Source organism: Arctopsyche grandis, chromosome 10, assembly GCF_051622035.1.
Source record: "Arctopsyche grandis isolate Sample6627 chromosome 10, ASM5162203v2, whole genome shotgun sequence".
In the NCBI taxonomy this organism is placed as follows: Eukaryota; Metazoa; Arthropoda; class Insecta; order Trichoptera; family Hydropsychidae; genus Arctopsyche; species Arctopsyche grandis.
This window is the reverse complement of record NC_135364.1, coordinates 27,229,656-27,255,622: the sequence shown is the minus strand read 5'-3', so window position 1 is coordinate 27,255,622 and position 25,967 is coordinate 27,229,656. Positions and strand designations below refer to the sequence as shown.

The following is a 25,967-nucleotide window of genomic DNA, read 5'->3' as shown; positions in this document are numbered from 1 at the left end:
CCACACACATAATTACAAATATGTACCTGAATCACTGTACAAGCCGGTGCTACGGTGTATCTTCGCCAGGTGCTCGGTAACAAGCCTCTGACTAAATCGGCGACCATAGCACGGCTAGTATTCGTCTGCTTCATTTCAGCCTAAAACACAGAATCACACATTAATATAGGCTACGATAAAAACACACAATCAAAAAATAGATTCGATACACACTTGACAAATCAGTACGACGTGTTGAAGATCACGAACGACATCAGCCAAAAGCATGGAACCGGATGCGACTTCCCTTTCGAAGAATCTGTACAGAGGATCTTTGATGTTTTCCACGGTACGTTTGAGTGTCTGAAAATGAGCAGCCAACAAATATAATACATTGCAAAGTATGATAAGTTGAATTATAATAAAAAAAATATGTATAACATACTGGTAGATTCTTCGGCAACAAATCAAGCCAAATTGTAGCCGATTGGTGTAAAGTTTTCATCCAAGCTGGTCTACCATCGCCGAGTACGGACAATTCAGCAGGAATACCTTAAATTAATATATAATTAATTAATATATTGTAATGTGGGAACATGAGAGAGAGAGTATCCACTGTCTAAGTGCATTCGTGGGTGAACAATAGAAACCCCAGATTAGGCTAACGGGACTCAGTAAGTGCCCGAACAAAGGATAAGCTAGAGTTTTCAGAACCGGGACGAGTGCGAGCCTAGACAATAGATCAGGGATGCTATGCTGGTCAATTCGTTCTTTATAAGGAGGTACACACGGTAGACTAAGTATTCTGGAGTGAGCGGTGATCTCGTGTGGACCTCCTGAATCGTTGAATAAATGCTGTGAAGCGACTTTGGTCTTTAATTTGGATCCTGAACCCACCCCTACGCAACAATATGTATATTAGAACAAATATTATAAATAAACATTTGACAAACCTTGTTCTGCTTGGGAGGCACTGTAAGCCAACTCTTCTTCATCTTCCAACTGTTGCATATTAAGTAGCTTCGACACCAAATCAGTACCTTGATTAGTCAACAGAACCTAAAAAAGAATAATTCAATTACAATATGTAAATACTATGTATATAGACAGGGTTTAATTTGTATATTTCAATGTTGGGCATGTCATAGGGCAAGTGTCTCATCTATGGTTACAAGCTAGGTAAGTATACAAACATTCCAGCCATACACGCTCTGTACTATACACCCTGCACGTTCAAAACCAAATCTTACATTTATATTATAATACTAGCTGAACCCGGCATACGTTGCAATGCCACTATAACGCATGCAATTCCCGCTTCTCGATGTGTTTCGATAAGTGATTATTTCAGCTTCAAATTAATACTTAATAATCAAATTAAATTACAGTAATGATAACTTTTCGGAAAAACGCACATTTTAAATTATTCAATTGTTTGTTTATTTTACCCTAACAACGCACGTGGCGACGCGAACATATTTGAAATTATTGCGATGCAATGCCACTCATTTCTGTTTGCCCGTTTCCGTTTTTGGGCGACTTTTTTTTACAGAAACCATCACGGGCATGCACACAATAGCTCATTTAAGTTTCATCGCAATTGGTTGAATGGTATAGAATTGCATACGTGACAGACAGATAAGCATTGATTTTTATATATATATATATATATATACATATATTATGCCCTGCACTCCGTTAAAGACGTTAGTGTTTTAAGTAAAGTAGATATAGGCAGCGATCACAGATTAGTCCGTGCCAAGATGGCCATTAATATAAATTGCGAACGTAGGAAATTAATAAAAGGATGCAGTAACTCTCCAGATTTCGCTCAACTAAGGTCTAGGAAAAAGGAATTCGAACTCGAACTTGGAAATCGATACGGGAAATTAAACCCAGAAGCAGACATCGAGGAATTGAACACTGTAATTAGTTCGGTTCTAACCTCAACAGGTAAGAAATTAGGTGGTTTCAGGAAACAGATTAAATTAAGCAAAATTTCAGCGGAAACAAAAAACCTAATTAAGCATAAAAGGAATTTAGATAGGGATAATAATAAGCAAGAATACAATCTAGTAAATAAGGAAATTAAGAAGAGAATAGTCAGGGATGTCAGGGATTTTAACAGCAAGCTAATAGAAAATACCATTAAGAATAACCGTAGCCTGAAAAAGTGCAAACAGGATCTTTTCTTAGGCAAAAACCAAATGATCGCAATCAGATCAGAGAGCGGAGTAATAATTAGGAATAGAGAAGAAATCATAGACAGAGTTTACACGTTCTATGCAAAACTATACGAGAACGACAACGGCCAATTCCCCACTCTGGAATCGACACACGGCCAAAGGGTTCCTGCAGTATTGCCTAGCGAAGTAGAGGCCGCGCTAAAAACTGCAAAGAATGGTAAAACCCCAGGGGAAGATAATATTCCCATCGACTTACTAAAATGTGGCGGCCCCCCCCTAATTAATATCTTAGCTAGGCTTTTCAGCAAATGCATCCAGAACCAAGCTATACCAGAAGGATGGAATAACGCAACTATCATTTTAATACACAAAAAAGGCGACAAAAGCGATATCAAGAACTACCGACCCATTAGTCTACTTTCAGCGGTCTACAAGCTCTTCACGAAGGTTATCACAGAAAGGCTGAAGAATATCCTCGACGAGAACCAACCTATAGAGCAGGCAGGGTTTAGGGCAAATTTCAGCACAATGGACCACCTCCAAGTAGTTGGCGAACTAATCGAGCGCGCCAACGAATATCAACGGCCACTGTGCCTAGGTTTCGTCGATTATGAGAAAGCCTTCGATACAGTTAGTCATAATGCAGTACTTAACGCTCTAAAAACACAGGGAGTGCCGGAACCCTATGTGGGACTGTTAGCTACAATATATAAGAATGCCACAGCTTCAGTTAAAATTTTTTCAGGTACAGATAGATTTAGCATAGGAAAAGGAGTAAGACAAGGAGATACAATCTCGCCCAAGTTATTCAATGCGGTGCTTGAGGGAGTTTTCAGGAAATTGGATTGGGATACAGCCGGAGTAAGCATCAATGGTCGCTTTTTGAGTCACCTTCGGTTCGCAGACGATATAGTTTTAGTAGCTCGTGATTCAGCTGACCTACTTATCAGACTAACACAGCTGGACAGGGAAAGTAGAAAAGTAGGATTAAAAATTAACGTAGATAAGACTAAACTAATGTTCAATAGTTATTGCATGCCTGATAGCATCCCCTTAGATGATAAACCAGTAGAAGTAGTAAATAATTATTTATATTTAGGTCAAATAATTGACATGTCTGGTAGTAAAAATGAAGAGATAAAGAGACGTATGAAATTGGGGTGGAGTGCATTTGGACGGATGAATGCTGTTTTTAAATCAAAAATGCCACTCTGCCTGAAGAAAAGGATCTTTGATCAATGCGTTTTGCCAGTGATGACGTATGGATGTGAAACTTGGACACTGAACGCCAAGATGCAAAATAAAATCCAATGCACTCAAAGAAGTATGGAACGCTGTATGCTTGGCATAACGAGGAAAGACAGGAAGCGGAACACGTGGGTGAGAAATATGACAAGGGTAGTGGACATAGTGGATAGAGTGAAGAGATTGAAATGGCAATGGGCGGGTCACGTAGCTAGGAGGATGGACGAAAGGTGGACAAAAGAAGTGCTTGAATGGTACCCGAGAGAAGGCAAAAGAGTAAAAGGAAGACCGCAAGGAAGATGGGTGAACGAAATTAGGAAAATGTGCGGAATGAGATGGATGAGTGTTGCGCAAAACAGAGACGAGTGGAAGCGTGTTGGAGAGGCCTTCATCCAGCAGTGGATGGCGAATGGCTGTAAATGATGATGATGATGACATATATTATGTGGAATAAATTAATAAAAAAAACCTTTTCAGCATTATTGGGCAATCCGAGCCAAGATGGCGTCTGCCTATCAGACAGATTTTCGATCCATTTTAAGAAGTGATCACGTCTTGTACCGTCTGGCATTATGATATGCCTTTGACCGTCAGCTCCCTACGAAACAATGCAAAACACACATTAAAACAAATTTTAATAAATAATTCAAAATAGTACAGCAGGTAAACATACCCCATCGACATTAGCAACGAGTGGGAAATCAGGTTCGAAACTCTTCGGCGTGAACAACTTGCACAAGAACGAGTGGAGCAAACGTTGATCGAAGGTATTGTCGATCTTTCCACCGTAGATACATTGCGACAGCAAAGTCACCAAAGCGTCCCACGGTACTTTCTCCGGAGGAAGATTAGTCCGTCCCTGAAAAATTCACAATAATAAGTATAAGCTTATATTTGTAGATGATACAGAACTTAAAATTATAACATACCATAGCTGTAGCCTCGATCCAAGTATCGAGCGTATCGCAAGCAACTCGCAGATCGCTTTCATTGAACTCGTAATGCTTAGCCCAACCGAGAGGAACGTACCTCAAACGTTCTTGTACAATACCTAAAAGGCAAAATAGCTCATATACATATAATATATACAGAACGAGTAATAGCAATGAAATAAAACAAAGATAGTTACCGTGGAACCAAGCGAGCAAGAAGTAAAGGCGAGCTCGTTCAGACGGAGCTTTCATCATTCTTGTAGCAGGCACCTAAAATGTTAAATCATATATTAATACGAATAAAACAATAATGATTTAAAACGACCGCATTATGTACATACCGTTGTAAAAGTGCGCATAAGATTAGCCTTAATGCCAGGTGGTGGTTCGAACACGAATATGCGACCGGCCCTAAAAAGCATAGTCAGTTTAATACTTACAATTAAAAAAAAACATTCAAATAAGTAACGATTATAAAATAAAATACCTCAATAGATTAGTAGGCAGCTTCGGACTTATTTCCGTAGTCAAGAATAGTCGGAAACCTGGATGCGGTTGCAACGAATGAAGCTTCTTCTCCAATTGGACTAACCAAGACGGCGCCAAATGTACGTTTTTCAACATGACCCATCTGTAATTAAAAGTCGATACATAAATAACAAACAACACAGAAATAAATCAACATTTGTGGTATTGAATACAAACCGGCCAGTCTTGCAAGCCATATTGATAGCTCTCTCGGCTTGATTGAACCCTTCGGCAGAACCGATAGCGATGCTAGATATCTGTTTATTCAATTCCGTTGCCAAATCATCGACCCTTCCTAAAATTTAATCATACATACAATAAATAAAAAATAAAGCAATAAATCAATTAAAATCCCCAAATAATACAGTACCGCTGGCATCGTAGCCGGTTACGGAGCAGAGCAAAGCTGGTGTAGCCGCCGACAGATCCCTATCGACGATGGATGCCAAATCGAGTTCCCGTTCGGCTTTCGGCATAAAGGTGGCGCCTAAAACTGCCGCTACCAACTGCTGAGCTGCCGCAATCACTCGGTCGGGTCTGAAAGCTTGGATTATCAACAGCTGATACATGTTGGCGGCGATTGGTGATGGGTTGTCCCAAAGAACCGGCACGCACTGCTCGGGAGAAGCCTGTCCAAGCCAAGTCGTGAAGTCTGTCATGTTTTCGTTGACTTTCTCCGGAAGTTTTCGCAACGAAGGCAACCTATCATACGACATATTATTCAATACAACGATACTATCAAATGATCTTAAATGTATTATTATAGAGTGATGAGATTACCTCATGCTAAGTCTGACCATTGCTTCGTGTTGTTCAATAGTCAAACCGTCCATAGCAGACGTAACGGATACGACACCCTCTTTACCTCTGAGGAAAACTTGGAATTCTTGCTCCAAATGCTCATCCTGAGACCGTCCTTTGAGGTGTATGCGGGATAATAACAGAGCAAATGTTAAACGATCTGTATGTAGCATTCCTCGTGCAACTCTCTCATAGCATACCTAAAAATGATACACGTCATTAATATAAAACAATTTTATTTTAATATACAGACTATTATAGGTTGTAATAATTACATTGAAAAGATCGGCTGTAATGACACTGAGCCTCTTGCTATAATCGGTGATTTGTTGCAAGCCTGGATTGGAATATAAAACGGAACCGAACATGTCCAGGAACATTTTTAGAGAATATTGATATAAGAAATGCACTTGATTCAATGATTCCATCGTGAAATACATGCTGCTGCAGGCCTGAAAAATATTTAAAGCGTAAAAAATTACATAAAAGTTGTATGAAATGATTTATATATACAAAAAAGAAAATTAACAAAAAAAACTCACTTGGGACAACGGCAGGTATTGTTGACTGACTGTTTCAATTTCACCGATAACTTTGTCTGTTTCTTCGACCTGAAATTTTATATTACATTTAATAATTAAATTTGTAAATAAAAACAACAACAATTTAATGGGGACAATTTGAATGCGCATTTATCGTAATTAAAAATAATATTATATCATTTAAAAAAAATAAATGTACAATTTAAAAATAATTTCTAATATATTTAAAACAAACAGCAATAGAAAAAAATTATAGTTAGATTATAAAACAAAAAAAAGGCTTGTTTCTTTAATATATTTGTACACTTAAAAAAAAATTAAATACGAAATAAGACTAAAAACCTGTACTAAATAAATAAAAAAACTTGATCATTTGAAAAATTACAAAGCCATTTTTTAATTGGGTTAGAATTTTAATATCAAATGCGGGCATTTGATAAATTACTTTTACAAAACAAAAATATAAAGCGACCTAAAATGAATGAAATGCGCATTAAAGATCTCATATATAGAATTTATTTAATGTGCAATTTCTTTTATTCTAATGCGCAAATGATTCGTTCTAAGGAGCAAAACTATTTTAATAAATGAAAAAAACAATTTAATTTCAACTTACCTTTTGTCCGATATCGGCAGCTTCTTTCTTCAAAGTTTCCAAAGTTGCTATGATAGAATCGTCATCCAAAATTTTACCTTTAGCATCGTTGAGAGCTTGCAACAACGACTTTTCTAACTGTCTGAGCCTCAAATGGAATTCACCTGAATTGAATTAAAAATTAAATACCTTTGCCGTTTATTCGTAACATAAAAAAATCTAGATAAAAAGAAAAATTATAAAAACCTTGCAGTTTAAGAAGATCTGACCGCTTCTCGTCTATATCCGGCCGTTCAGCTTTGAGAACTTGATTGAGGCATTGACTTTGCAATGATGATCTTGTCACCGTGAAGTTGACAAATGTGACACGAGAACAGATATCCGGTGGGAATTCAACTGTAGGATCCCTGAAATGAATAAAAACAAACACAATTAAAATGAAACAATTGAAAAACATACAAAAAATAAGCACGAAAAATACCTAGTGCTCAAGAATATAACAAAGGAAGGACTAAGATCAATATCTTGGTCTCCCAAAGTGATGAGCACTCTGCCTCCGGTACGTCGCAACTCTCGGTTCAATACCGGATTCAATATCGGATCGTAATTTTCAACATCCTAAAAATTATCAATAGAATTTAATAAATTTAAAACATATTACACACTCATCGTTTATGTAACAAAAACATTACCTGTACTAATAACGGATTACCGAAACGCAAAGCAGATTCCAAATTCTTCCTGAACGAATCGTCCAAGAATGAAGTTTTGGTAATCTTACGGTCTTTGAATTCGTTCATGATGAATTCCGTCGCTTGTCCCGAAGGATCAATAATCAACGGATATCTATTGAAACGCTGCAACACAATTAAAAAGCATTAGAATCACACTATGCAAAAAATATAGTCAAAATTTACATTAATTTATCATATATACTTTGAGCATGATAGCGTTCTCGGTACAGAGATCATCAGCTGGTAGAGCATTAGCCTGCCAACGCAACCTTTCATCGGGATTAGACAAGTATTCAGTTCTTGCAATATCTTGCCTATAACGTAGGCCAGCTTTCTGAAGATGAGCCAACCAAGTCGAGAACAAACTTTGACGATACTGAAATATAAAATCATTCGATATAAACACAAAATTCACACTGACGTATGTAAATAAAAACGGTAACAAATTATTTGGTTAGTTCCAAATTCCAAAAGTGGTCCGTAAAAAAAAATTAAAAATGTATCAGTAATTAATTATAAACTTGATCACTAGAATATAATAAACGATCAGTAAATTATTCATTTTTGTTCAGTAAATAATTCTTATTTTATCAGTAAAAAATCCTTTTTGATCAGTATTTTATTTAAATACTGATCAAAAAGAATTTTCGATCAGTGAAATTATAATTTTTGACAGTTGGATGATAGCGCGTCGCCCCACTGCTGTCCATTCCCACTCTCCTCATGGTCCACACACTGTAATATCCATCCAAACACATCGTAATATCTTTTATTTTTTAGTTTTATTTCATCAATATTTTCACAAAAAAACATATCTTAGCAGCCATTTTTTTTATTTATTTATTTAAGGGCCAGATTAGGTTAGGTTAAGTTAGAATTGGCCCTATTCATTTAAGATTAGGTTGATAGGGTCAGTATTTATTCGTTTAAGTTGGGTTAGGATAAGTTAGAGTTGGCCCTATTCACTATTCATATAGGGTCGGTATTTATTCATGACAGTGAAACTGAACTGAACCTGAAGCGAGGGGCGAGGACCGAGGGGGTTGAAAGCGGAGAGGGGGGAGATTATTAGATAATTATTGTGTAAAAAAAATAAAGTTTTTGTACGCTATTTTAATAATTCCGTGAGCGAAATGTCCGTGAGTGCTTTTTTGCATGAGTGATTTATCTGTGAGTGTAATGGCCGTGAGCCAGTTGTCGCGTGGGTAATTTGTCTGTGAATTTCGTGCGCTTAGCGCCGTTGAGTATAAAGTCTGTGAGTGATTTGTCGTGGAACCAGGAGCCATAATACGATATGGCAGCACTGACGATTTTCTGGCTGTCAAAATGAAATGATCATTTTCAAATGATATTACTAATCATCTTATAATAATCATCGACCGTTTCATTTTTTTATTATCTGATCATCTTGGTTTAATAACTGATTATTGAGTTTCATAACTGATCGTTTAGTTTAATAACTGAGTATGTGACAACTGATCATATACTCAGTTATTAAACTATTATTACTAACGATTTAGTAATAATTAAATACAAGCCAATAAAATCAAACAGATACAAACATGTTGATCGAAGTATCCCCCGTACGCTATAAAAGCAGCCGAGAGTAAAACATCCCCTACGATAGTGCTCATCTGTGAGCGGAAAGTCTCCGAGCTGCCTTCCCATCTTTCGCGTTCAATCACCAAAGATTTGAGCAGAGCGATAGACCTATCGACCTGGAATCGTCAATTCAATATGAAAAACCATCACAATATACAATTAAACGTGTGAAGAAATGGAACGTTCTAGATTACCTTAGCTTGCACGTTTTCTAAATCGGTCTTGATGGCCTGAGCTTGTGCGATGAGTTGAGCGTACTCCTCTTTGTACGTGGCTATACTTCGCTCCAGGTTTCCGATGAGTTGGGTGACTTCTTCGCCGGCTTTCACGTTCGTCTCGGCTTGAACCTCCAAGGCACGCAACTCTTGGCGCAACGGCTCCACGCGTTTCAACATATCAGCGTATTCGATCTGAAAGTCGAATCAACCGATGCAATTTCGCATTACTTCAAATATGAATATATGTACGTTTAGAGTCATTGAACTCACTTGTGCTATAGCCCATTTAACCATAGGCCCACAGGCCATACTGGCCCTATTAACTTTTTCAAAGTTATAATCCGGGTTGCTTAGATATCTAGTTTTCATCTTTTCACGTACATCATCCCTATATAGAACATTCGACAGATTAGTATTGTTATAATGAAATATTTCAAATTTTATTCAAAAACTTACTATATGTTATAATAAATTATTGAAGCATTTATGATTGAATTATATTTACAATAATCAAATATTAAATTAAATCATATTTTATATACAAAAATTTAAACTGCAGTATATTAAAAAAAAAAATTAAGCTTTCCTTTTGTGAATGAATATATGAATTGAAATTAATATGCTATTTTTCATGTTTGTTTTATATTAAAATCATATTTTAGTTAACATATTACAAAAAAAAAAAAACGAAAAAATAAAGTGTTATAATACTTTACCTTACAAATTTGAAATAAAATCTGATTTTTCCAATTTAAATATGAAACTAAAGCTCGCTACTTTTACCAACAGTCAAAAAAGTCAAAGTATATAGCGAATTTTAACAAGGCGAGTGTCACATAATGTAAAAAGCAAATAGCAACATAAAAATCTAGTATTTTACACAGACATAGTACGTGTTGATGAGTTGTTAAAAATTATTTAAAACAAACACACACACAAAGGTAACCAAATGCTATTCAAAAAAAGAAAGTCTTACGTTATATCTTCCGTTGAGAAATTAGAGACAATTGAATTGATAAAGTTCTCTCTCATGATAACGGCACGGATGGCTTTCCAATCTGTGGCGTTTTCGCCGAGCAAAAGACAAATAGACTCCAAAGCGACCTTTACAATGGCGGGAGGGTTGGCCATCGACCTCACTTCGACCAAGTGCTGTTTTTTGATAGACTTAACAGCTACAGAATTCAATTGGCAAATCAGATTTTTATATTATGTTTTTATTTATGTTTTGTTTATTGTTTTTTTTTTTTTTTTTGGCATATCGATCCAACACAAAGTGTCCGAAGGCGTTGAGCAGTATTTTCCACACCGATAGTGTTGAGGCGTCACAGTGCAGCAGGCAGTCAATGGCGGTGCAGTGGTAACATACGAGAGCGGGAAAAAGAAAAGAGAAAGAAACAAACGCGTGAGAAAATAGAATCATAAGGAATTATACATACATACATACATAACATGCTAGTTATATAATATTAAGAGTAACTTAAAATTATAACGCATTAATTACACTGGACAAGAAGCTTGTGGGTTTTTCGTTTATACGCCCTTACTAAAAGTCAAAAATCTTTACTAACTAGTGTTGTACCCAGAGAAATATTATAATGATAAAAGCAGAGAGATGTAATAAGAATAGAGGGGCCCTTACGAATAAATAATTGTTGTCAATTTACGCGGTACGTCTCTATAAATACGCTACATCGCACGGAATACAATCGGATCAATTTACTTATAAAAATGTATCCCATGTTGTTTATTGTGTGTTTTTGAATGCATGTGCAATTTTTACCGATGCTTGCCCATCTTGCGAGTAATATAAACAAACAGAGAAGTTTTTATCGGACATACGTCGAGCACCAACCATCAAATACGACCGATGCTAAAATTATTTGGAAATGTCTGTGGATATTTCTCACTTGACAACAATATAAGGCCTAAAGCCACTTCTATTATTATAACATTTCTCTGCTACCTACCTACATATAAACAAAATAAAAATTAAATAATTAAATAAATTTTCAATAGATGGCGGTAAATTCTCTGCCAAGAGGAAACCTTGGTAGCAAATAGTATATATAGAAGTTTTTTTCTTTTGTTATTGTATTCGTATATATGTTTTGGCAGTGGTTTAATTGTTGAAAAGCGATTTGAAAAAGAAATGGATTGACTTACTTATTTGTAAGTCTTACTTACTTGACTATGCCTGTGATTATCGTCTTTTCGAGATTATTTTCATCCTTACAAAAAGTACAAAAACTATATACTACAAAACGAATCCTTTTATTACACATTGTCAAAGGTCTTTCTAAACATATCTACTTAGAGGCTGTAGGGGCTCTGCAGCATGGTCGAGTTTGGGTCGCCATCCTGCGAGTTGGGACTGATTTGACACCATGTTGGTGTCTACCGCTTTACTTCCTTTCCGGCCGCCATATTAAATAGTCGTATTTTAAACCACACCGTCATTTCATTATTTTCGCCCTTATATGATTAACCATGGAGTATAAAGATTTATTTTTAACTTATGCAGACAATTTATTTTAACCATTATCCTATTCTACACTATTAAGATGCCTTTGAAATGTGGTGCTGGAAGTAGATACTGGATTTTCCATGGACCGCAAAACGTCCGAAAGTCTTCATTCTCAAAGAGTTTGTAGGTAGAGAGACTCCACAACATGTAGGAAAAGGATTCTTTCCTACTTTGGCCAACTGTCAGGAAGAACGTGGAGGGTTTAGAGTCACCGGAACAGAAAAGGCGAGAAACCAGTTAGGAACCGGATAGGCGAGAGAGAGAGAGAGTACGGTCTTCCATGAAATATATAGTCTTATGCCTCATCACTGAGGATCGTGTCTATGATGTCTCGTTAACTAGTTGTCACTTTAATGATGGTCAGATTAAATTAAAGTACTGACGGGATCATTCCTAAACGCTGCTTTCAACTCGGCATAGGACTGGTGGAGTGGAGGTGGATTATCCACCGGATTTCAGATGACAGGAAATGATATTGAGAGGGGTTGATGACAGAAGATGAGTATTGACCAAAACGAGGAAGCAAAAAAAAAAGTACTGTGAGAATTCAGTACAACTTTTACGATTCCGAATCGAAGTCGGTGACCTCATCCATTGCATCGTCGCAATTATCTCGAACCTACATATAAGAACCCGAGAGCATGATCTCATCACACAGCCACACATCAAGCAATCTTGAGGCACATCTCCAAAATGAATGAACAATTAAAAGGCAGCATAGAGCAAACGAGAAAGAAGTAGAAGACTATTAAACGAACAATTGTATGTTTGTTAGTTTTATCGTCATGACGGTGCGATTTAACTAGTTTTTATTATTTACATAGAAGGTTCATTTCTATAATAATAACTAATTAAAGAGAGACAACTCAAACAAAAATTCACTCTGTTCCTTTCACTACAACTTATACTACATTGATATTGGAAAAGTTTCGACATAATATTCAATGGATCCGAATTAGTAAAGATTTTAGAATTTTAGCGAAAGCATTTTTTGCCGTTGTCCAGTGTTACATATGTATATATTATACATATAATAATATATAATTCAAGGTGGCAGACATTAACAATCACCAAATTGTACAAAAACGGTTTCAAAAACGTCGACAAATGTTTGCCCCCTTATGTATATATACGTACGATCTATAATAATAATTAGTAGCCTGGATATACATATGATTATTATATTACAATAATGAAAATTAGCATTCTGTTAGACACATTATCTGCATTTTGTTGCAACATTCAAATAGCAGCTGAAAGTATGTATTTTATACAGTAAAATGAGCGGCACAAAAGTTAATGTTTTATATACAAATAAAATCACAGAACACATAATTCATATTATACATGATTATGCCGTGTATTAATACATTATTTCCTTTAAAAAAACTATTCATTTTTGCTTTATATACATATGTATATATGTGTGTGAAATATGTTCGCTTTGAGTTTGATAGTTTTTTTATAGGTGAAGTAAATATTTCAACATTGATCCTGAAATTAATGAGATCCTAACGTTATCATATTTGTCTGGAGGTTGATAATCGAGGGGATAAAGTTGTCGCGCATCAAGATGGCTCTGATGGAACGCCAGTCGGATGCTCGTTCTCCCAACAGCAGGCAAATGGATTCCAATGCCAATTTAACGGTAGCGGGCGGGTTCGCCATTGAGCGCACTTCGACCAACTGTTGCTTCTTTATCGACTTTACGGCTTAATATATAATTCAAATAAAATAATTATAAACAACAAAATAAACGCCGAGCATTCAAATACATCACACATTAGAGTTAATGAAAATTCAATACACATTCAAGCGACAAAAATTAAATAAAAACGATCTTAACAAACATACTTTAATGATAATGTGTCTTTTTTTTTTATGCATGAAAATTAAAACTAATGATGAAAATAACACTTTCTTAATAAGAAAATTTACGGTAAAGTATGCAGTTCGTAGTGTGAGAAAGGAATAAGTACCGGTTTGAGCGTCTATGACAGCTGGTTCGACCAAAGCCAAATCGGCCATTACGTCCTTTCGCTTGGCTTCGATATGAATCGTTTGTTTGCTGAGAGCGACTTGGATTTCCTGAGATTCTACTTTTTTCTTTTCGGCCTCTTGTTGATCTTTAACCATCTGTCTGAGCTTAGCGTTGGCCGCTTCGTTCTTTTGTTGCAACTCCTAAAAGACAAACCAATTGCAATGATACATTACTGTTTTGAATTGAATCAAACGAAACATTGATTAAAAAAATTAACATACCTGAGATTTAACGGCCAAACTTCTCTGCATATCTTCAACTTGTTCTACAGTTTCGGCAATCTTAGCAAGACCGACATTAAGATGGAGCTGCTGTTCTTCCAAATCAGTACGCTTTTCACCGTACAATCGCACCAAATGCTGGATAAAATCTAAATAATGTCTGAAATCAAAACAAAACCAACATCAACAACCAACTTAAACACAAAACCAAATAAAAATATCAAGTATACAAACCTCGGCGTGATAGCCATCGTTCTTCCTCCACGTTTGGCGAGACGACTGTTGGCAGTCCTCAAAGTTTGATGCACATAAACGCACGCATTAATAACGGCGTCACGGTGATGAGGACGAGCAGGTACCTTTCCGCATGCTGTGGGGAAGTTTTCAGGTGCGATGTAGTCCGAAGAGTCTAAATCGACGCGGGACGTGAATTCTTTTCCGACTTGATAAAGAGCACCGTCGCTCCAATCACCGAACCAATTCAGTACGCATCTGTTGAACAGAGCAGGAGAGGTTGCGGCCCTATCTTTGAGCCCTTGAGATGAAGGATTCATGGTGAACACCACATGAAGATTACGCATAACTTGCCCGGTGAACCTAAAAAGTTAAACTTGGTATTAAAAGGGTACGATTTAACTGTACATTGAGAAAAAAGCTTTGTATCTTGAAAAAAATATTTGTGCATTAAAATTTTGCATTATTTTCGGTGCATTAAACAATCTCATATTGTGCATCGAATAAAATATTTTGGCATTATAAAGTGATGATTAAAAAATATGAAACGATCATTTGAAAGAATAGATTTTAGCATTAGAATAGATACAAAAAGTGGCAACGTTGCAGTCTTTCGCTATTAACAATTGTCAACTATCAAAAGTGTTTACTTCTGTTTCTCACTAGTGAAATTTAATCTAAAATAAATAATACCAACCCTAACTTAACCTAACCTAACCAAACCATTAATAAATAAAACCTAACCAAACCATAAATAAATAAAACTACATAAGATTACATCTCACTAGCGAAATGTAATATTAAATAAATAAAACCAACCCCAACCTAACCAAACCATAAATAAATAAAACCTTACCAAACGTTGGTTGGTATTTTGGTATTCGCGACGTTGCCGATACAGATCATCTGTTATTTTAATGCACATTTCATCCACTTTTTAAGTAGCAAATATTTTTTTCAATGATCAAAGCAAACTTTCTACTGCAATTTGTATCCGCCATTTAGAAATGCACACATTTTTTTTGTAATGTACAGAAACTTTTTTTAATGCACAAAAATTTTTTAAATTGCTTTTTTAAATGCAATTTATTTTATAAAATGGACGTTTAAATTATTCCCGTATTAAAATGGTGCTTTTATACCATCAAAAATCTATTGAGTATATGATTAGCACTGACCATTTGTATAACTCATCGTTACTGTCGAGCATAAGTCCTTCACGTTGTGCTCCTTCCTTACATTGTGTCATTAGCGTGGCAAAGTCATCACCCTCGAACAATCCTGGCACCTGTCAATATAGATTTAGTATTACACTTTGCATTTAATACCTTTCATCAACAGTTCTATTGTAATATTGTATCGGAGTGAAAGGATTTCAATAAAGCAAGCAATGTTTTTCCTACTCAATCTAAATTCCTATAATTAAAAATTGAAGTAAACTAATGTCTAAATGAAAAGTCTTACTTCTCCATTGGCCAAAAGTGTATTCATCCTTTCAAGGAAACCGCTGTCTAAGACGTTAGATTCGTCCAAGATGAATGCAACCTTTTCGTCACGACAACCGGTACGTCTCAATACACTACGTAGATCTTCGTCAAAATCGAGACCGGTGTATTTATTATGGACCTGAAAGAAAACTCAAAATTAAATTCATTTCAAAAAAATAAAATATGTATATGCTAACGACAAGTTCTAACCTTTATTTGGAAAATGCTCAAACCGTTCATCCAAGCGACGAAGCGACTCAACGTTGTTTTACCGGCACCCGACACACCGATCAGCAATAAGTGACCTAAAAATACAAACATGTATTGTTTATATAAACAGAAATAATAATACAATAAGCTTGTTCGTATTGTATTATACCTTGAGGCTGTCGGAAGATTCTGTCGATCCTCAAAACATGATCCAAAACTTCGTCGAACAACACCAACGGTACGTCCAGCTCTTCTTCGTAAAATACCTTCAACCTGGCCTTGACATAGTCTCTGAGCTGATCTCTTACCACCGGACTGTAATCCTTGCTGAGCCAATTACTGTACAAGATCGGCCTATTCAATGCCGCTTCTTGATCAATGCCAGGGAAGAACTGAACGGCAACTGCATCAATGTTATCATTAGTCCACTTTCTTTCTGTATCATCCACCAAACGATCTTGGAACAATCGCAAAGCTTCATGAGCCCACAATCTCACCAATCCCTCAACAGACAGACTGTCTAACGGTCTGGAAAAAATATAAACAACCATTAATACATATTATATTATAGATATTCAATACTAATACGTTTTTGATAGTTACCGAATGGCTTCGCAGATACCTCGTACCCAACGAGTCATTTCTCGAGGACTGTATACATAATGAGGTTGCATGTCTTGAGTGAATCTCTCTTGCGACGCCAGGTATAGCTTAACCATTGCACTCGTTAAAGGTTCGGAGTGTGATCGCAATGAAGGCATCATTCGAAGCATAGCTCGTGTGAATGTTCCATAAATCTATAAGTATTTAATTTGTATATGAATTACGTTTTCACCGTATAACGATATACATATGTATATGACTAATACATACTTGTTTCAAAGACGTTTCACCAGGATAATCGACGTATATAACGGGAACGTGTCTCAACAAGCGATGACTCAGAGGCTTTCTGCCAGGATCAGTTGGAGGATTACAAGCACCGACGAATTGAATACGTTCAAGGCAAACCCAAGAATGATCTGAAATTTAAAAAAAAAAAACATTAATATTTACAATGAACGTTAAATATTAAATATAACACAAGCAAATATAATTTACCTGATGCTCTATAAAATCCTTTATGTTCAAGCAATTGACGTAAGAAGGAGATGACTCGTTGAGTTCCGTATTGATCCATATCGGGTAAATTAATTTCATCACAGAACAATACAAGCCACTTTCCGAGCTGTATATATATATAAAATGCGTTAAAATATAATTCAATTTATTTATAAGTTTAAATTAAGTTTTAAAAAGTATCAAACCTGAACGGGAGCGAGGATGACACCGTTCGGAGTCTTTCTATACTCGCAATAATGATCGAAAGTCTTCAAAAGAAGTTCCGGAGTGGTAGCTGACGAGAAATTAAGACCGACAACTTCCATATCGGGCAAAGCCCGAAGTGCGGAGAATAGCGTCATCGTTTTACCGGAACCAGGAGGACCACAGAGTACTACGAAAACATTACATTAGTAATTAAGAAAGTTCAATACAATGCAATCTATACAATATTAAAAAAAAACACTACCCAAAGGCTTATGCTCGGCTAGCCAAGTATAAAGCAAGGCTTCGTGACGTACAGTATCCAAAGTAGGTACAACGACATCGGGTGCGGCAACTTTGTGAGTCTCCACCTCGATCTGAGGTACTTTCGCTGACCAAGGTACCCACTCACCAGTGATAGACACCTATTCAATATAAATAAATCATTATAAAACATTCAAAATTAGTATCAAAACAAATAAAATCGTTAAAGTATACCTCAAAGTCGATTATGGGTTGATTGGCGTTGGCTGGTGGAAGAGGCACTGTACTTATAGACCTGATGAAATCTCCGAGTTCGCAACGACCCTAATGATTATAAATATTAAATATTAATTTATATTTTCCCGTGAAGCCGTAACGGGTTGCCCCTGAGAGTCATCTATGGTATTAAACTTGTACTATGTACATATATATAAATTTACAGATTAGATTTTAAATCATATTCAAATAGTGAAATAGATGAGGAACCATTTCAACAATGAAATCAGATAAATTGGCAAACTCTGATAGGAAATGATTGACTTGTAATCTGACCAGCAGCACTACAGAAATACTTCTGAATAAATTCTTTTCAATCGATTTCAACCCAGGGCTTGAACCCGGGAACAGCTCTGTGTTTAGAATTAATGCAACTACCAGCTACATATACTGTTGGCTATGACATACATATATTTTAAATCAATTAATTATAAGCAGTATGTGAAAATATAGATAAATTCAATACCTTTAATTTGGAATCACCAGCAAAGGACCATAGCAAAGAATAAACTAGTACTTTTGGAATATATGCGTCCATTTGTTCGGGAGTTATCGGGAAGTCTGGATGTTGACGATTGTAAGCCAATACATTTCTGAAAAAATAAAATGATGAATGAAAAAAAATACCAATTTTGGTAACTACCAACTAAAGAGCGATTTATTAAGTTTGTTTTGGATTGCTCTTTTACCGAGAAATCTCAAATCTTCTAGGTGCTTAATTTAAAACACAATATATTCACCTGACGCCTTGATTGAGCATGGAGAATAAGGAGCCAAGGGCACGGTGTCTCGTAAAGTCCATGACATGATCAAGTGTCGCTGCATGTTCGATACAACGAACAACCAAACCATCGGCAGAAAACAGAGGACTCAATAAAGCAGCAACAGCTCTTTGTGTCTATAAAAACAAAAAATAAATAACAAACATGCTATTATAAAATAAACTGTAATTCAAATTTATAAAAAAGCAAATACTTGTAGAGCCGGCGATAATATTTCATCAGGAGTCACTTGATCAGTAGATTGAGAATTGTTTTTGCCAGGAATAGCTAAAATGCTCAAAGAATCTTCTTCGCCATCTTCCAACGGAGTATTCCTCAATCTGTAAAAATAAATAATATGAATTAAAGCAACGGATTTAAACCTCATTTTGTATCTGAACATTGAATTTATACCTCAACAAATAGTTCTCGAAAATCATTTCAGTGGTGAGGACATCTTGCGAGAACCAGACCATACCGCACCGAGAAACAGTAGCCAACGTGGCGTATTTCAAGTCTTGCACTTCAAACATGACTCGAACATTCGGCGGCAAGCTGAGACGCTCTCCGTTGGGCAATGTTAATAATTTGTTATCGTCCAGTACGGAGTTAAGATTCTCGACCCATTCAGGATCGACATCACCGTCGAATATGATCCATTGCCGCTTATTTATTTCACCTCTTACGTTATCAATGATTTTCCTATAAAATAAATTTGAAATTAATACGAGTCAAAGCAATTTAGTGCACGTTTTGATGGATCGAAAATAATGATAACCTCAATATATGGGTGAATAATCCGTCAGTCCATTCCCTGGTGTTGGGATCCAACACTCCGTATAAAGATTCTTTTGACATTGCTTTTGGATCGATGACGTGAGCAACACCTTCGACTCCTTCAAACCTTTAAAAATAAAAATTTGTTTAATCAATACAATAAAGAAATATATTCCAACTTTCAATTGAAGTATATACCTTTCTAAAGCTTTCAGCAATACTCTCCAAGCGGTAGACTTTCCACTGCCGGACGGTCCGACCATCATCAAACCGTGATTCAAATTGCAAATTTGATACAATTGCAATACCTGAAAGCGTAGTTAACAATAAGTTAAAAAGATTTTCCATAAATTATGTAGTACAGTAAATCGGATCTTTCTTAGACTATTAATTTTGTGAGGTGGAATTGGATCAATTCACAAAAAATTCAAAACAGTGGCATAATTTGTAACAGAATAAGCCATTGAACTATGTAATTTCAACGCTTAAAATATTTATTTTGAAAAATAAAAATTTGTACACGTACAAAGAAAATTCGAGACCAGAGTGATTTTTTGCAGGTAAAACATTAAATGGTCAGCTTTATCACTTTAATGGTCAGTAACTTTTACAAGAATTCAGAAATAACAGCGTACTATTTATATATGTAAATTAATTAGTAAACTATTGCTTTTAGTTAGTATTATACAGGGCCGGTTCAAAGGTGCAGCAGACTAGGCACATGGATAGGGCGCCCTAGACAAGGGGCGCTGTGAGGCGCGCCCTTTTTTCTTTTTTTGATTAAATTGAAAAAATTATTTAGCTTTCTTTGAATTTATAAAACATTCTATATTCAACTTAATTTTTCTACTCGAACTAACAATACTGATTGTAAAATATTTTAATTTACGAGGAACGCAGGAAGTTGACCGTCAAATATCAACGAATCACGGATATAACTTGTAAAACAACAAACTGTCTTCGGTACAATTGGAATTGTATTTTATATAAAATACTGCTGAAACATATGTACAAATGTATATATATGTAAATATACACGAAATTAAATATCTTAACCAATCATATTCGAAAGATGAAATGTCACTATAAAATTCTTCAATATAAATATAAATTCAATACCGAATTTATTCATAATTATCCGTATTTTATTTTATTTTATTCATTTTTATAGATTAAACGTGCCCATTTTGGATAAAAAATTTAAAATTTAGTTTTTCTTTCAAGATTTCAAGAACTTTCATGAAATTTATTGTTTAAAAATTTAAGGGGGGGGGGGGGGCGCGCTGAAACCAATCTGCCCAGGGGCGCCATGTACCCTCGGGCTAGGCCTGATATTATATATTTTTAACAAATAGTCAAAAGTCCGAACGAAACTTTCGGTGACCGATAGTATAATATGTAATAACTTCCTGTCAAATTGAGTAAAGTTACTGAACAATAAATGTTATACATATGTATATCATGCAAACATTCAACTATACATATGCTGCTATATAAAACACATGCCATTAAATTAATATAAAATGAACTGTTCACAGTTTTTATGTTTGTACATATAAAAAAATATAAAGAAAAGGGGTAAAACAAAATTCTAAATGAAACACTGTTGTATTGATTACAACGACTGACCTTCTCAACCCAAGTGCAGTCTCTAATGAAGACCTTTATATCCAGCAAGCATTGTGAGAAAAAATAAATTGGTTAATGAATATCAAAACAGTTGTGTGTTAGTTGTGCAACAAACCAATACATTTTGTATAAAGAATGAAATGCGTCAAATAGACATCATAATTTCAACTAAACACTACAATTTTGAATATCATCTTGTTGAGAATCATTTACCATCTATGATATGACATATCAGTCCTACAACGGCATTGAAGAACATAATTTCTTTTTTTTTTTTTTGTAAAACAGTGCGTGTATCAAACACGGTGTTCGCGCTACACGCTCATCTAAAAGTGCTGAAAATCAACAAAAATTAAAAAAAAAAATAGTACCTTCTCCATCCAAGCTCCACCTTGTTCGTCACCTTCTCCGCAAACTAAAAATTCTTCAGCGCACACTTTCCGGATTTCATTTTTAAGACCTATTCAAAAGAAAATTATAGATAAAATCAATTCAACATACACTCGTACAATATAAACAAGCAAGTTAAAAATTAAACCTGTCATTTCAGCTCTGGTATAGCCGACATTCGGGAACACATCGCTCAAAAGTGAAAACAGAAGCGGTATATCTTCAGCGACCAACTTCGGCACCATAGTTTCGCACACACTCTGGATGAGTATATCTTGTTCGGGCAACGATTCAGCAATCGACGCCTCATCCACAGCCTTATCTCCACGACTCACCAAAGTTTCCTAAATTAAACAATAAAAAAAAATCAATACAATTTCAATTAAAATGAATCATAATACAAAAAGGAACAATTAAAAACCTTTATTTTCATGATACGATCTCGCTTCACATTACCGGCCGAAACTAGTACAGATTTCAAAGCTCTCAAACCGAAATCGTAATGAGACTGATTCGACAATTGTTCATCGCACAGTCTATATATATAAAATAATCATCAATTTTAATAACATACTATTTTAAAATATCTCTAACAAAAATATATACAAATACATACTTGAAGAATGGTACAATCTTGCAAGCAAGTTTCTCGGCAGTTCTAAAGCCTTGACTGAACAACATGACTTCAGCGATGAGTTGACGATCTGGAGTCGTCATAGCCAAGCTTCTGAACAGTTTCTTCAAGTTATCCGGCAGATTGGAACGACCTGCGTATCCTGGATTCATCGTTATAAATATGGCCATGTCGCGAGACACGCGCACTTGCTTTCCTACCAACTCGACATTGATAGACGCTACAAAAAACATTCATTACAGTACATTCGATACATAAAAATAATAATTTATTATAATTATTTTAATTACCGGAATTATTATCGCCTTCTTGGTGTAACTTCAAAGCTTCTTGAATCGTTTGAACTTGTTGAGAAACGGCGGACAACATTCTCTCTTCTAATCTATTGAACTCGTCAAAGCATCCCCAGGCGCCGACCTATTCAACCAATATTATTAAAGAATATACAAACCGATCAAAATCATATTGAAGATATAAAATACAAACCTGGCATAAACCGACGAAGATTCTTCCCATAGCTTGGAAGTCAAACGTTTCATCGCAATTGAATACAAGAACGAAACGTCCAAGTTGATTACCCAAAGCTTTAACTGATTCAGTTTTACCAGTACCGGCAGGACCTGAAATCATTACAATTGAATTAATACAATCCATATATTAAATGCTGCAATTTTTTCAATATTAAAAATTACCAAATGGCGATCCACCGAGGCGAGCTTCGAGAGCTTGAGTCATAGTCAAATAGCAACGATCAGTTAGCGGAGTCTGTACCAAGCGATCTTGAACTCCGAGGTATTCAAATCCGTACAGGAACTTAGCGTTGGCCATGTGAATTGTCAATTGTTGCAAAACCTATGTACAGCATGACATAAAATAAATAAAAATTCAACTGCTATCACATATATTGAATTTACAATTAAAAGACATACATCAGGATTCCTTGGATCAAAGTAGCATCTCATTTCACACAGCCATTCGAAGCTGCGTGGGCCAGAAACTTCGGCTGAAATGAGTCGACGAGTCACGGTACGTTTGTGAACGAATTCGTTGATCTGTAACGTATTGGATTCGAATGAAAATTGCGCATTTATTAATATATAAATATATAATTACTAATGAATAATTACCAAGTGTTCTAATTTACGTCGTCGTAGAGGAGGTTGTTCTTGTAGGACACTATCGGCGAGTACGTTTAAAGTTGCTTCCACTTGTTTAAGAGCTGGTTGCAATGCTTTAACGCCAGCTTTGGGTTCGGTGGATGATGACACCGATTGAAGTGCGGCTTCGACTTCTTCAGACCACATAATCTGCACTGCCAAAACGACTATTTGAGCCTGGAACAAACCGATTTGTAAGTAAACATGAAGAAATTTGCTAAGAAGAATGCAATGGATTGATTGAATACCTGATATTTATCACACCACGCCATAAATGCAGCCGGATCTAGAGCACCGTCACGGAATTGTTTAACATCAGATACGGCTTCTTTCAATCGACTAGCCAAAGTTACTCGCATTTCTTTTTCAACTAAAGTCAACCACTCGTTGATTTTAGGATGCTCGACGGTATTAACAGGAGTGATGAATTCAACCTATAATATATTTAATAATTAAATAACGCACTATTACAATCAATTTTATTAAAATAGACAAATAAATTACCTCTTCTCCTTCACGAGAGGCAATTCCCTGAATAATAGTATTGTCTTCATTCAGCATAATAGCAGCAACGCCTGCAAACATTTTCTTGAAGTGTTTCTGAAGACGAGCGACATTTTTACTGTTTCCGATGATTTCCAACAGATCTTCATCTCCGACGAAGTAAAACCGGGGAAAGCTGGTACGCTCCCGTTCGAGATACTCTCCGAGAGCCTTCTGAATCTTTCCGAGTAGATCGGCGAGACGTTCTAGTGAACGTTGCACGCCCGGAATGTTCAACACATCCATCACCATCGGAGATTTGGACACTTTCTTCATCAGACCCAAGAATTCAGAGCTATGTATAAACGATAACAATGATTATTATACACTATTTAAACATAAATTCGCTATTAAATCTCATTTAACAGTGACCTGATGCTCTGGAAGCGGGACGTCTCAACCGGCAGCAAAGCTTTAATATCGGCGGATCCTGAAAATATGCCTTCCAAATACACCCACCGTCTCTGAACGTCAATCCAAACATCAAACAGTCCATTGATACGATTTAATTTCTCTTCCCAAGTTAAAGCTTCTTCTTCAAATACCTTTTAATAAATAAAACAATTATTATACGAACTTTAAAAAATAAAAATAATACAGTTGAATATTCATAAATTATATATTACTTTGTAGTATGGAGACAATTTCATAGCAGCAACGGAATTGATATGCTCTTTAACTTTGTTGAAAAGATCATCCCATCCTCGGATGATCTTACATTTGCTCTGATAGTTGATGAGATCCAATTCATAGCTTTGCCAGGATTCTCGAACCTAAATATAAGATATGCATTACATAAAAATCCTTATACAATTATTCTAAAGTACCAACTCTGCTAGAATACAGTGCATGTATACGGAAATTTGAAATTTGAAAGCACCTGTTTAAGAAACTCTTCAAGAGCCATTTCACCTTGAGCCACCAATATAACGTCTTTGACGATATGCTCATTTTTAATCAAATCAGCATCCCAAACTTGCCCCAACGTAAGATCAGCGAGCGTCCAATCGACACGCAACTGCCTGCAAAGTTGCTTCCAATGACGCTCTTTCAAAGCGTCCGACTTCAATTCCACAATAGTCATATTGACCTACAAAAAAAAAATCATAAGATTACCACAATTGAACATATATCACCAACATTACAATAAACAATCATAAACTTACCTTCGTATAAGAGTGGAGCAGTTTTCTCACATATTCAAAACTATCATACATACGTAGCCGAGCTGGTAGTTCTTTCAATTCAGTCAACATAGCTTCCAATTGTTGCCTGTAAATTTTTAACATACATTACAATATAAAAAAGCTAACCTTTCACACTTCAACGTATGAATAATACAAACCTCAATTTCCTCGGCTGCACGGACAACCACGGCCGTTCGCGCGTATCGTCAATCTGCGTCCAAACCTTGCTCAACGAAGACCACACACCTCGCAAATCCTGCAATTCTTCCAAAGCGACCACCATTCGTTCAGATGACGCACTGCCTACTACAAATACAAAATCAATCAATAAAAATCGTTAAAAGAATCAATCTAAATTGAAATAAACCAATCAAATACCACTATCGTGTAGTTCCAAAGCTTCTTTAGCCTTGGCGACGTTGTCTCGTTCGTCTTTGAGCCGAGCATATCTAGATTCGGCGATCTGCAAGCGCTGAAGGGCGTCTTCAGGACGAGTGGAACCTCCGATCGGCTTGCTGCGTTCCCATTCGGCCAAGAATTCAGTAGTTCGCTGTTCGACGGCTTTATCTTCGGCAACTATCTTCTGTTGTAGTGAAGCGACCTGAGTTTGAATCGAAGAATCTTTACGACGCATGATCTCGTTGAAAGCACTCCACTCTCCCTCGATGTTATCGACATGAAGCCAAGCAGTCGGAAACTGGAATCTATACATAAATAAATTAACAACTTGCATCACACACACACACTGATGAATACAACCGAAAATAAATTACCGTTGACGTTCCAAAATTCTCTGAGCTTCCCTATACGTGTCCACTTGCTTCTCCCAAGCCAAGACCTCTCGCTTAAGCTGCTGCACGTATGTGATCAACCCGACGGCATCGCTCGTCGAAGCTGCCTCTGAAATGACACAAACGATTAAAAAAACAATCCTCAATCATATATTAGCCAGCAACATGGCT

At 36.1% G+C, this 25,967-nt stretch overlaps 1 protein-coding gene across 2 annotated transcripts in view; it reads right to left on the bottom strand.

Moving 5' to 3' along the window:
• Positions 1 to 25,967, bottom strand: part of Dhc64C (dynein heavy chain, cytoplasmic) — a 40,756-nt gene that overhangs the window by 1,003 nt on the left and 13,786 nt on the right. Inside the window, exons 23-83 of one of the 2 annotated variants that reach the window (XM_077440236.1) lie at positions 25,779 to 25,905; positions 25,384 to 25,709; positions 25,164 to 25,311; positions 24,985 to 25,090; positions 24,699 to 24,908; positions 24,445 to 24,591; positions 24,191 to 24,363; positions 23,780 to 24,113; positions 23,524 to 23,709; positions 23,246 to 23,452; positions 23,048 to 23,170; positions 22,811 to 22,970; positions 22,605 to 22,738; positions 22,409 to 22,535; positions 22,101 to 22,338; positions 21,906 to 22,020; positions 21,633 to 21,828; positions 21,466 to 21,554; positions 19,664 to 19,773; positions 19,467 to 19,592; positions 19,103 to 19,390; positions 18,903 to 19,029; positions 18,668 to 18,825; positions 18,394 to 18,520; positions 17,886 to 17,975; positions 17,653 to 17,812; positions 17,390 to 17,577; positions 17,184 to 17,310; positions 16,956 to 17,104; positions 16,686 to 16,879; positions 16,252 to 16,610; positions 16,083 to 16,177; positions 15,850 to 16,011; positions 15,564 to 15,673; positions 14,386 to 14,748; positions 14,152 to 14,311; positions 13,869 to 14,070; positions 10,339 to 10,537; positions 9,633 to 9,750; positions 9,339 to 9,554; positions 9,105 to 9,260; positions 7,745 to 7,918; positions 7,501 to 7,665; positions 7,290 to 7,426; positions 7,055 to 7,215; positions 6,830 to 6,972; positions 6,214 to 6,282; positions 5,947 to 6,123; positions 5,651 to 5,871; positions 5,241 to 5,572; positions 5,048 to 5,165; positions 4,830 to 4,973; positions 4,684 to 4,753; positions 4,540 to 4,612; positions 4,340 to 4,461; positions 4,084 to 4,269; positions 3,880 to 4,008; positions 933 to 1,038; positions 425 to 531; positions 214 to 342; positions 27 to 140 (exon numbers count right to left, since the gene is read on the bottom strand). In XM_077440236.1, coding sequence (XP_077296362.1) covers positions 27 to 140; positions 214 to 342; positions 425 to 531; positions 933 to 1,038; positions 3,880 to 4,008; positions 4,084 to 4,269; positions 4,340 to 4,461; positions 4,540 to 4,612; positions 4,684 to 4,753; positions 4,830 to 4,973; positions 5,048 to 5,165; positions 5,241 to 5,572; positions 5,651 to 5,871; positions 5,947 to 6,123; positions 6,214 to 6,282; positions 6,830 to 6,972; positions 7,055 to 7,215; positions 7,290 to 7,426; positions 7,501 to 7,665; positions 7,745 to 7,918; positions 9,105 to 9,260; positions 9,339 to 9,554; positions 9,633 to 9,750; positions 10,339 to 10,537; positions 13,869 to 14,070; positions 14,152 to 14,311; positions 14,386 to 14,748; positions 15,564 to 15,673; positions 15,850 to 16,011; positions 16,083 to 16,177; positions 16,252 to 16,610; positions 16,686 to 16,879; positions 16,956 to 17,104; positions 17,184 to 17,310; positions 17,390 to 17,577; positions 17,653 to 17,812; positions 17,886 to 17,975; positions 18,394 to 18,520; positions 18,668 to 18,825; positions 18,903 to 19,029; positions 19,103 to 19,390; positions 19,467 to 19,592; positions 19,664 to 19,773; positions 21,466 to 21,554; positions 21,633 to 21,828; positions 21,906 to 22,020; positions 22,101 to 22,338; positions 22,409 to 22,535; positions 22,605 to 22,738; positions 22,811 to 22,970; positions 23,048 to 23,170; positions 23,246 to 23,452; positions 23,524 to 23,709; positions 23,780 to 24,113; positions 24,191 to 24,363; positions 24,445 to 24,591; positions 24,699 to 24,908; positions 24,985 to 25,090; positions 25,164 to 25,311; positions 25,384 to 25,709; positions 25,779 to 25,905 — 10,007 coding nt within the window. Of the gene's footprint in view, positions 1 to 26; positions 141 to 213; positions 343 to 424; positions 532 to 932; positions 1,039 to 3,879; positions 4,009 to 4,079; positions 4,270 to 4,339; positions 4,462 to 4,539; positions 4,613 to 4,683; positions 4,754 to 4,829; positions 4,974 to 5,047; positions 5,166 to 5,240; positions 5,573 to 5,650; positions 5,872 to 5,946; positions 6,124 to 6,213; positions 6,283 to 6,829; positions 6,973 to 7,054; positions 7,216 to 7,289; positions 7,427 to 7,500; positions 7,666 to 7,744; positions 7,919 to 9,104; positions 9,261 to 9,338; positions 9,555 to 9,632; positions 9,751 to 10,338; positions 10,538 to 13,868; positions 14,071 to 14,151; positions 14,312 to 14,385; positions 14,749 to 15,563; positions 15,674 to 15,849; positions 16,012 to 16,082; positions 16,178 to 16,251; positions 16,611 to 16,685; positions 16,880 to 16,955; positions 17,105 to 17,183; positions 17,311 to 17,389; positions 17,578 to 17,652; positions 17,813 to 17,885; positions 17,976 to 18,393; positions 18,521 to 18,667; positions 18,826 to 18,902; positions 19,030 to 19,102; positions 19,391 to 19,466; positions 19,593 to 19,663; positions 19,774 to 21,465; positions 21,555 to 21,632; positions 21,829 to 21,905; positions 22,021 to 22,100; positions 22,339 to 22,408; positions 22,536 to 22,604; positions 22,739 to 22,810; positions 22,971 to 23,047; positions 23,171 to 23,245; positions 23,453 to 23,523; positions 23,710 to 23,779; positions 24,114 to 24,190; positions 24,364 to 24,444; positions 24,592 to 24,698; positions 24,909 to 24,984; positions 25,091 to 25,163; positions 25,312 to 25,383; positions 25,710 to 25,778; positions 25,906 to 25,967 lie in introns of both variants that reach the window. The other variant, XM_077440237.1, reaches the window with a different exon arrangement.